Source organism: Clarias gariepinus, chromosome 18 (genome assembly GCF_024256425.1).
Source record: "Clarias gariepinus isolate MV-2021 ecotype Netherlands chromosome 18, CGAR_prim_01v2, whole genome shotgun sequence".
NCBI lineage: Eukaryota > Metazoa > Chordata > Actinopteri > Siluriformes > Clariidae > Clarias > Clarias gariepinus.
The window spans coordinates 3,717,171-3,729,205 of record NC_071117.1 but is presented as its reverse complement, the minus strand read 5'-3'; the positions used below and the strand labels follow the sequence as shown (position 1 = coordinate 3,729,205).

At 36.7% G+C, this 12,035-nt stretch overlaps 1 protein-coding gene across 1 annotated transcript; it reads right to left on the bottom strand.

The window, feature by feature from the left end:
- Positions 1-7,692: 7,692 nt before the first annotated feature.
- Positions 7,693-11,038, bottom strand: LOC128506973 (CMRF35-like molecule 7; the record flags this gene model as incomplete). Its single annotated transcript, XM_053477590.1, has 4 exons — positions 11,005-11,038; positions 9,996-10,316; positions 8,856-9,176; positions 7,693-7,724 (listed from the first exon to the last, which is right to left on the bottom strand). Coding segments are annotated over exons 1-4 (708 nt in total), but the record flags the coding sequence as incomplete, so codon positions are not given.
- Positions 11,039-12,035: the final 997 nt, after the last annotated feature.

Sequence of the window (12,035 nt, the reverse complement as noted above, 5' to 3'; positions counted from 1 at the left end):
TCAGCAAGTATATGTTGCCTCTCTTTAGGATAGATGAATAATCTGATTTTTCGAAGCTGTTTGTGTCGGCTCATATCGGGAGCATTTTGATCAAAGTGGAGATGAAAAGTGAAAGTGTGTAACAACAACACAGCACAATGCATGTGAGTGAATGGCTGAAATGTGGTTGTGTATAAGCCTTTTAGTGAAATATAACAAACACACATTTATACATGTTAAATAAGCACTGTCTTTGTGTTGCTGTGAGAAACGCACGCCGATGTGAGCCGCTTTATTTCAGATGGTTGTGTATCGAGTGATTAAAAACAATACAACGCAAGTTATGATAAGGAAACTTTCTATCTCTACCATCCCAGTGATTAAAAAACGATAAAAATGTCAATTTTGGAATCCACAGACGCTTAGTGGCCCGAGCACAACGTAATAATCTTTGTATAATAAAATGACTCGTGGCATGAATCTACACGGAGCGCTTCAGTTTCAAATGATCATTCAATAACATGATAATAATAATAAAAAGTAAAATAATTCTGTCCTTTTTGCTGTTTATGTCCACCATTTAATAATTATTTAATTATCAATAATTAAAGCTGCTCATATCGCGCGCGCTTTCACTTAAAAAAATGCAGTGTTTAGGCAAGTACATGTCGCCTCTCTTTATGAAGCGAAGCTGCTCGTGTCGGCTCATATCGGGAGCATTTTGATCAAAGGGGAGATTAGAAGGGAAAAAAGTAAAAGTGTCTACAAACAACATAGCACAATGCATGTGTGGGAATGGCCGAAATGTGGTTGTGAATAAATCTTTTAGTAAATGTAAAATGTTTGCGTGAACTCGCGCGTGTGCTCTTTCACTTTGCCGAGTTTTGATGTCAGATGAACGCACGCGCCGATATGAATCATTTATAAGAGATTTCTCTTTTCCAGAAATATAACAAACACACATTTATATGTGTTAAATAAGCGCTGTCTTTGCGCCGCTGTGCGAAACGCACGCCGATGTGAGCTGCCTTCCTATCTCAGTCATAATATACTAATATGTTTTAGCTGTGTAGTGGACCGCGCACGCACAACCTCTCGCGGTCGAGCCTCTGAATACGCCGTTTTAACGGGGTGGGAATAAGAAACACCGCACCGGCAGAACTAGACTAATGATTATGAATGCGTCGGGGAAAACAGCAAGGAAACTGACTGGCCATTTTAATAAGTCATTGATAAGTTGATGTCTTTTCGTTTCGGCTGTAAGTGGATGCGCTGTACTAATCCACGTTTCATACGAATTACATAAGCTGATTTTTCCATTAGTTTATATAAAAGCAGACAGATAGAAGTATATATTTTTCACGTCTGTGAGGCGAGTCTACACGGAGTTTCTGTTTATTTTCTGACGCGTTCAAGTTCACAGAAACCGATAGAGAAGAGCGCTGTATCCCTGTTCGCTTTCATTATTTTACAACATCCTAACGTTTTGTCATCATTGTGCGTGCACTTAAATAAAAGTAAAGGCCTATAAAGGCTATGTAGCTCATATAGGTTTATTATATAGTTTTTGCCCATTAATTTGACAACACCTGTGACTCACCCACATTTTCTGATACACACAGAGTTTTCTGGCTACGCGAGTGTTACACATGATAAGATATAAAGGCTTACTGTGTTAACATTTACTTAAACATAACATTTGCTTAAATTTGATGGAACTAAGAAACCCCTATATTTAAGTTCTAAATTTGTACTGTAATTTTAGTACTGTGATGATGAATTCGTTTAATGTTTCACTTGTATTTTATAAGGTTTTTGCCGGCATTGGTAGAGCGCAACAGGGGTGCTGGAATGTGAAAATGTAATTTGTTAAAATGTTTTTATTATTTATGAAAGAACATTATGATGATCATAACAGCCTACTGCATTTAATTCTTATAATAACACAAAAACACATCGACATCTGCTGACGCAGTACCACGACCTGACAATGTTTTAATTTTTATGGTAATTTATCTTCATTTATTTCAGTTAATAAATCTACTACAAATTTAAAGAACACAAAATATAAGATGACGAAAAACATACATGCATAGCTTTTCTAATTACACATGATAAAATCTAAAGGCTCACTGTGTTAATGTTTACTTTGCTTAAATTCAATCCTAATAAGATTTAATTTAATTTCTACATTTGTACTGTAATTTTAATACTGTGATTATGAATTCGTTTAACTACAACGTTTCACTTGATTTTATCCGCTACTACGTGCAGCTCTAACAGCGCGCGGCTCATTAATTCTTGAGAGAATGAACTGATGCCCGAGGCGTCAGTCTATAGTTATATAGCGCCACTCAGCAGTAGAAGCCAGCAAGCGCACAAACCCAAATGCCGCCACCGTGAGGCGTGACGGTAAAACCAGAATACCGCATGAGTAACATCTGTATATCTTACCCACTCATTCCTTCCTTTATCTTAAATAGGGGTTTTCTAAATGATGATTACACCCTTTAAGTTATGCAGAATAATCAAATATCATACGCATAGGAATAAAACATACTGAGTAAATGTATGTACTGTATATGCGTTTTGCCCTACTGGCACACTTTAAAGATGGCTTAAAATAGTGTCCACGTTGTATGCCTCTTTGTTCATTGAAAGGCATGTGTATTTTTTAATGGGAAAATTCACTTTAATTTACGTGTGTTTTGAAATACGAGCCCACTTCATGAAAGAAATTATGCTCGTAATCCAAGCTTCCATATAGACCCAAGCACTGTTTTTCTGACAATTATTTTTTTAGCCATTGTTTTTTTTTTTGGGGGGGGGGTCTTAACATGCTGAAAAACTCATGACAATTGGCAGACAGGTTGGAATCTGCTGTCATTAGGAGAGTTTGAGCCCTGGGCGTGGCATGTGGCCCTCAGGGGCCCCTACACAAGATTCTGGTGCATAGGTCAGGGGTAGCTCAGTGGTTAAGGCATTGGACTACAGTTCAGAAGATCCCAGGTTCAAACCCCACAACCACCAAGTTGCCTCTGTTGGGCCCTTGAGTGCGGCCCTTAATCCTCAACTGTTCAGATGTGTAATGAGATAAAAATGTAAGTCGCTCTGGATAAGAGCGTCTGCCAAATGCCTAAATGTAAGATGTAATGTAAGCTCATACACACTTGGACGTATGCACGCGAAACCTGGAACACATTTAGAGCTTATGAAGCCGAACAACTTTCATACTGCATGTCATGGGCTCAACTAAGTCAGTTATTTTGTGTCATTTGACAAAACGCACCCGGTGGATTTTAATATACTCCTCCTAAGGAATTGATAAGATTCTCACCAGACGATGCGATCTAAAGACATTGAGAATGCAAAATTGTAGAGTGATTTTTGATATCTCAAACGGGTCAGCCGTGATAATGTCTTAAACTTACGCTGAAAAGTGATTTATAACTTTAATGATCAGTGACATCACATTAAAAACCATCATAGTGTTATTCTTTTTTTCCGGCATCTGCGACCTATTTCACACATGTCGCATGACAAATGTTAACACTCACACACGAACGCACTCATATCACACACACACACACACACTCGCGTCTCTCTCTCTTTCACACACACAAGACACACGTACACAGGCATAAACACACTCGAACATCACACACATTACAAATGTTAACACTTACATTACAAATGTACACACACACATATTTTACTCTCTCTCACACACACACACACATACACACACACCCACACCCACAATTGACATAACAAATATTTAAACTGACATAAGCCCTATTACATTATAATGTGTGCAGGTTGTGCAGTGCACCCTAGTGGTGCTGGCTTTGTGTAGGTCTTAACATGATCAAAAGACAAACAGATTGGGTGGTGTGCCCAAGTGTCGATGGCGCAGGGTGCTTGGGCCCGCTGATTGTTGTTTACAACTATATTTTAACAATTTTATTTTTGTTGACATAATTTTAAAAGACGCACATAAAATTAACATATTTACATCAGCCACATTATGTTATTCCATTTTGTGCTCCATGTAAATAAGTGAAATTTGCTAACGATTTGAAATTTACACAAATTTAAGAAGAGGTCTGAGCCCTGCAGGTCTTTAAAAAGGCCTTAAACCACATAGAGGGTTAAAAGTAATCCTCGTCCCAGGAGCTGACTTGAGTTAGCTTAAAGTGGGAAAGGGTGAATCATTTGCATTAAAATGTTGTCTGACATTGTAAAGCACACACAGTAACACTAAAACAACAACAACCAAGAATGAATAGCGAATAGAGAGACTCTAATTATACTGCATGAATATTACAAAATCCTAAAAAACATTTACACAAATTTAAGACATTTTATTTTTTTTTGTTATTCTAATGTTTTATTGTTTTATTCTGAAAGTCTGTTTTTCCAGTTATTTCTATATTTAAAGTTTGATGTATTTAAATAATTTTTTTAAATAACAGTAAACAGATACAAACAGAGGGTGTCACGTCGCCGGTGTGTGTGTGGTTGTGGCATAACTGCAGGAGACGAGCAGCCGGTTTACTCTAGGCTTTTATTGAAGCTTAATGCACAAAACACAAAATAAAGCTTTACCTTTTCGAGCACGTTTTGAAGCAAGTAAAACCACACCGACATAAATCAAAATACGAACAACAACAACAACAAAAGCTAGACGGCTGACTGAAGTTCAGTCAGGCTATTTATACTAAACTTAATTACTTCCCTCGGTTCAGTTGAATGACTACGTCACCTGACCGAGGTGCAGTCTGGGACTTGAAGTCCAACTAAAACAAAACTACAAACAAACATAACGAAAAACGAAACAAACTTAGAGCGTTTTGGCGCCCTCTAGGGGTTAACCCTTACAGAGGGAGGCGATATGTTTATTATTTGTACAAATAAAATTGTCAGCTAGTGAACTTGATCAGCTTGTCTATCTAAAAAACATTTAACCTATGTTTTTTTTTTTTTTACCTATTATTGTACAGTAAATGTTAATAGCTCTGGGGTCCGTTCTTCGTACATCGCTAACTCAGTAAGCTGGATTTAATTGATGTGGATTTGTCCTGATCTTGGATTGTTTCGTTCTTCGATGCGCATCTCGCATTTGTTGTCATAGCAACATGTCCATAAGCTTGAACCTGCTCGGAAGCAGGTTTATTTCATGTAAACAGGATTTAGGCTCCTGCCGGGTTATAATTGGTTGAAATTGCGAGGTTACATCTGATTGGTTAAAGAGCACGACTGAGGTGGACTGACTGACGTGGGAAAAGAAAAAGTATCTTGCATATATATATATATATATATATATATATATATATGCCCCCCTGCCAAGGTCCCCCCCCCCACATAATCGCTATCAAATATTATATTAGAATATAAATTCACAGGTTTATTATTATTAACTATGATATTACTATTATAATAAAGGTTAGCCACGAGACAGCCGTCAAGACTACTAATACAAATTCTTGTATAATGTTTATTTTGTAACACATTTATTTTTCAGGGGTTTGTCATGAATATGCAAATAAATATTTATATATAATAAAAATGTATATTTTTTATAATAAAAATTGGACGAAACTATTTTTATTAAAATAAACGATATAAAAGTATACATGTATTTAAAAAAAAATTAATATTTCTATTTTTTTCATATACAATATATTTATTTTCATATAGCTTGTTTTATTTTTTGTCTCATTTAATTTTTAATTTGTAAACCATTAACCTATGAATTTATGCTCTAATATAATATTTGATAGCGATTATGTAGGGGGGGGCAATCCATGGCAGGGGGGCATTTCAGTGCATAACAACACGTGTTACAAAAAAAAGTTGAGCCGCTCTTTTTCCATTTCGTCAACCAATCAAAGGGCTTGTGATCAGTGTTTCTACTGTCGATGCATATCGCCTTTTAAACCAACGCACGAGCGCGCAATAATCCTAGACAACTCAATCCAGTTATACTAAACATCAACAACAGGTGTGTTTGAAGAAGCAACTTCAGAGCCAGATCGTAATTAGCATGATGATCTTATCTTAGATGTGTCAACTCATCTCGGATGTGTCAAGCGACGTATAAAGAACGGACCCCTGGTTCAGATTTTTCATGTTTATTGTATAAAGTACTCGGATGTGGAAATTATCACTGTAGTATTTCTTCGATACAACATATTATGACTTCCTTTTGTCTTGAGCCCTACTTAAAATAAAATGTAAAAAAACGCAACTGCAGATGTTTTATAAAATGTCCCCTTGCACCATGTGGCTATCATTTCATGAATGACTTTAAAATGTGACTGATTTATTTTGGCCGCTGTTCGGCTGTCATTTTGCAGCGATGGTGAGCACGGTGTTATTGGGCATTCTGGTTGACTATCTACTGTACAAGTTATGAAATAACCCAAATATGAGTTTGTTTCATAGGACTTTGTGAAAACATTTTTAGCCTACAATGAGAAGATTTTTTCAGAACTTACATAATCCAATAAAAATGTTTGTATAGTGTTTTTATAATCCCTCAACCACTGTCACTAATCTGGATTTAGGATTTTATTTCCGTAGGTTCAGGTCTGGAAAAACTCTTTTTTACACTAGAAACATTGATGGTTTTTAGACCAACTGAAACCACAATTCTCCACACCAAGCCGTGGCATTTCTTTTTTTTCTCCCAAATGACACAATGTTCCCCAATCATTTATCTAATTTGACATTAAGTGCTAGTCCTAATTGCACAGGCGCTGGCCAAATCAAACAGCCATAAAGTAAAAAAAACTGGTTGTGTGACCGAAACTATACATGCATGTGTGTGTTTGCGGTACCTCCAGTCTTCTTCTTTCTCTGTAGTGTGACAGTCAATATAAGAGCAAAGAGAATCAGCACCAGAACCACAGACACAGTAATGATGAGAGTGGATGTTGGAAATCCTGCAAGAGAAACATTATTCTGATTATTTAGATTCCAATTTTAACCAAACAGTTTTTTTATTTACAACATGTATGTGTGTGTGTGTATGTGTGTGTGTGTGTGTGTGTGTGTGTGTGTGTGTGTGTGTGTTGTGGCCTTTAGACTGTTGATGTGGTTTAATCAAACTGTTTTCAACCCGGAGATCTTAGACCAGAAATGTAGAAACCAGACCTGCTGCTCAGACAGACCACAGTTACTTCCTCAAGCAGACTGAACACCAGGCCAGAAATCCTGAGCAACAATATATATATATATATATATATATATATATATATATATATATGTGTGTGTGTATATATAGTGTGTGTGTGTGTGTGTGTGAGAAAATATATTCTTTATCTTTATTTAAAAATGAAAAAAGGTAGAGCATAGCCCAATGCTTAAATCATTTACATCTACCAAATGTGGCCATTTTTCATGTTACTGTTTGATCTGTGTATTGTTTCTTATATAAATAAATAGAAGTAAAGGCTCAAAAACACATGATATTACATATACATGAGAGGAGGGGGCGGAGTTTGGGTGGTTAGAATCACTTAGTGGATTAGCTGAAATTAAAATACAAGATATGATGATTGATACCAGAGAAATTTGATGACGAGGACGAAAAAAGAAGTTCATACCTGTTGTTGAGTGTGTGTTCTCAGCATGCAGTGATGTAATCATAAAGTGTGTTGAAGTGGAGTGTCTGTAGTGTGTTGTGTGTGTAGTGTATATAGTGTGTGTGGTGTGTGAGACAGTACTGCTGGTGAGATTATCTGAAAGATAAAATAAACAGACTCAAATTATCTAAATTTAAAATTAATGATCCGTATTTATCCCTGAGTTCACAAACTTGATAAACAAAGTCTTTTCTAAAGTACATTGGACATGGTACTTAAACACTTAGGGCTCTGCGGCACTGTAAGCAACAAATGGCATTTTTTTCTGAAAAACATAAAATGAACTGAAAATTCTGTGAAATGTGACTCTGTAAAGGCTCTACTTTTATTTCTGTACACTCAAAACACTGTGCTGTCATAAAATAAAGAAAATAATCAGGGTTCGCTTTCAGCCGTCTCAGTCTCCGTCATTATCTTTCTGTAACACGTCACTAAAATAAACTGAAACTCAGAGAATACTGCAGACACACAGACATGAGAAATATAACTATAGAAAGATTAAAGCGTCTACTTTTAAATAAAGCAACTTAAATAAAAAAAAATGAATTTATTCATAATTAACCAAAATAAAAAAAATAAATATTCTCAGTTTAAAGGAGAAACAGATCCGTCTTCTCTTTCTGTATTTGCTTTGTTCAGTCTCACTTTATTATCTAATAATGACCTGAGACAGGACACGCCCACAATGTACTCACAGGGTAACAGTCTGGGTAATCTACTCACAAGGCCACGCCCCCAACACACACACACATACACACACACACACACACAGACCCAGTGAGTTCCCTGCGTGTGTGTAAGATGGCACGTGCTGTACAGAATGTTCTGGAAAGTGGGAGGAGTTTATCTTTTCCTCAGAACAACACTGACAGAGAACAGGTGTGTTTTAAATAGTGATTTGCTCCAGCTGAGGAGGAGAATCCAGTAAACTGTTACCATGAGAAAGTTATTAAGTCTCTTATGATCCTCCTTCTGATCATATTAAACTATTATTTAATTTTTTCTCATTTTTTCACCAGCTTTTACTGGTTTATGTGAAATATTCTCTTTTAATGTCACTTATATATTTTATATTGAATATCAGCTGTGTAGATTTTCAGATGTAAATGTAAATCGTAATGCAAACAGTATAAGTCGTTGTATGACATTACAAAAGCTCAATGACAATATGTTCATGATTAATAAATTAATGTAAGATTATTTTACTCTCCTCTGTGTAACACTCACCTGTTTTAACCAGCAGTAGAATCTCTTTGTAAATATCCTTCCCTGCCCGCTCTATCACACACCAGTAAGTTCCTGCATCCTCTGGTCTCAGATCAGTGATGGTGACGGTGAAGACTTTGGCTGTTGTGTCGTCATACAGAGTGAATCTGGAGTCTTTATTAGGAGATCCAGACTGAACAGGAACGTCTTTAAGGTCCCAGGTGGAACATTCACCTCTGCAGAGATACTTGTTGTTCTTCTCATATTCAGATGTGTAGTTACATTTAATCTGAACTGATCGTCCTCTGTATCCACTTACTGTAGTTACAGCATCAGTACCAGCTGGAGAATAATATACAGTGGAATGAAATATGATCCAGGACCATGGTGTAACATATAAGACCAAAATGAAGCTCAGTATCCAGGAATATTAAAGTGTAAACATTGTGACACGTGTAAGAGAAGAGACAGGTACAACAGATACACATACAGTAGGAGAAACCAATACAGGGATTTTAAATAACAAACACTCAGAGACAAATAATCTAAATCCTACACGTCCTACAACAGAACTATCTGCTCTCTGTGCTCTCAAACTGACAGAAAACATGTGTGTTTGAAAGAGTGATTTGCTCCAGGCGAGGAGTAGAATCCATCCAACTGTTATTATGAGAAAGTTATTAAGTCTTTTATAATCTTCATTTTGATCATATACAACTATTATTATACAAATTTTCATTGTTTTTTTTTACCAGCATTTTACTAGCATTAAGATAACATTGCTAATCCTGCAAACATACTGCCTTATGTAGCTTAGCATTAACATGTTAGCTCATGGTGGCTAAGCTAATGCGTTATGTAGCTTACAGATGTTCATAAATTACCCAATATATATATATTTGGTTTGGTTTTTAGTTAGCTTGACACTGCTATCCATAATGTTATTCAGCACAAACACTTTAGCTCTCTGTGGCTAAGCTAATGCCTTATGTAGCTAACAGATGTTGGTGAATATCAGCTGTGTAGATTGTCAGATGTAAATGTAAAGCGTAATCTAAAAAGTATAAGTTATTGTATGACATTACAAAAGCTCATTGACAATATGTTCATGATTAATAAATTAATGTAAGATTATTTTACTCTCCTCTGTGTAACACTCACCTGTTTTAACCAGCAATAAAACCTCTGTGTAAATATCACTTACTGCCCGCTCTATCCCACACCAGTAAGTTCCTCCATCCTCTGGTCTCAGATCAGTGATGTTGACGGTGAAGACTCTGGCTGTTGTGTCGTCATACAGAGAGAATCTGGAGTCTTTAGCAGGAGATCCAGACTGAACAGGAACGTCTCTATTCCCCACAGATGGACATTCACCTCTGCAGAGATACTTGTTGTTCTTTTCATATCCAGATGTGTAGGGACATTTAATCTGAACTGATCGTCCTCTGTATCCAGTTACTGTAGTTACAGCATCAGTACCAGCTGGAGAATAATATACAGTGGAATGAAATATGATCCAGGACCATGGTGTAACATATAAGACCAAAATGAAGCTCAGTATCCAGGAATATTAAAGTGTAAACATTGTGACACGTGTAAGAGAAGAGACAGGTACAACAGATACACATACAGTAGGAGAAACCAATACAGGGATTTTAAATAACAAACACTCAGAGACTAATAATCTAAATCCTACACGTCCTACAACAGGACTATCTGCTCTCGGCTAGACTCGATAGAAAACACTAAACTCACATTCTGTGTTGAACAACAGGAAGAAGAGAGATGAGACTGCAGGCCGACTGCACTGATAAAGCATTAGTCCTGATCTTTAAACACATAACTTGTAGTTAAGGACTGTTGTTCAGCTCCTATACAGATACACAAACTCTTCAAAGTCAATTTTACACTGAAAATAAGTAGAGATAATGTTCCCATGTGTAGGTGACTTGAACATGTAGGTTTCCTCATGCAGTAAGTGAAGTGGAAGCTCCTCTGTGTGCTTCTGAAGATAACCAGGAGCTCTCAGCACCCCTGAGAACTTCACTACTTTAAACACTGGAACCTCTCTATAAAAGTTCTGTGCTAAATGTCCATCAGTGCAAAGCTTTAATGTGACACTGATACTGAACACTGAGACTGATGAGGATTTGGAAGTGTTTGTACTTACCTAGAATCAGGCAGAAGGTGAAGATGAGGACCATCTCCATTCTACATTCAGACTCACAAACTCCTCAGATAATAATAATTAAAAATGTTCAGTTAGTTATCGTACACACACTCACTGTCTCTGTGACTGTACAGGGTGTATTTGTGGTTTTCTTAGACAGTAGCGTGACATCCACTTCCACTTGAGCCAGTGACAAAAAAAAAGCACTGTAAAATTAAAGTGTTTCTGATACTAATCTAATAAACAGTGTCTGTGTGTACTGCAGTATAAACTGATAGATTACACAATACATGTTCGATGATGTAAAATGTACAACGTTTAATATCAGTGTTCTGTACATTAACTTTTATCTGAGTGAACTAGACGTACTACAGGATTAACTGTAGTGTTAGTGAGATGAAGTGTTTCACCATAAACCTCACATGAACTGCTTCCTGTCCCTCTTTAACAGTCTGTTACTACTGATGTGTCAGAACGATATGGCTCTTAGAGCTGCTCTTTAAGGTGAACGACTGGAGCCGGGTCTCTGCCTGGGAGCTGCTTTTGGGTTTTCCTTTCCTTTTTTTCTGTTTAGGCCACACATGATTGGTCAACTATATGAAGAGTATAGTTATGAAGCAGTAAAATGCACACAGCTAACTGAGATTCTTGTTGTCAGCAGACATGAGTGTTAATTTGCAGTAATTTTGTCAAATTTCTCCTGTTCAGTGTTATTTAAGATAGCATACAACTAATATACTGTAGATATTTCATGGGCTACAGTATTTGTGTTTAAGAGCCTACAAGGGCACATTAGTGTTGTTGCCATGGAAACTTTAGCAAAGAAGCATGGTGGGATGTGGTTTGGCAGTAGTGTGGACAGTGTGTGGTTCTGTCTCTGTGACTACTCTGTTTATGTGGTCTCAGCAGAAAGTATCATCCACTTCCACTTTTGAGCCAGTGACAGAAAACTACTCAGTGTCTGTGTGAAGTTTCGAGCTCAGCTGCTGTAAAAACACTTAAATATATTTATATATGTTTTATCCTTACTT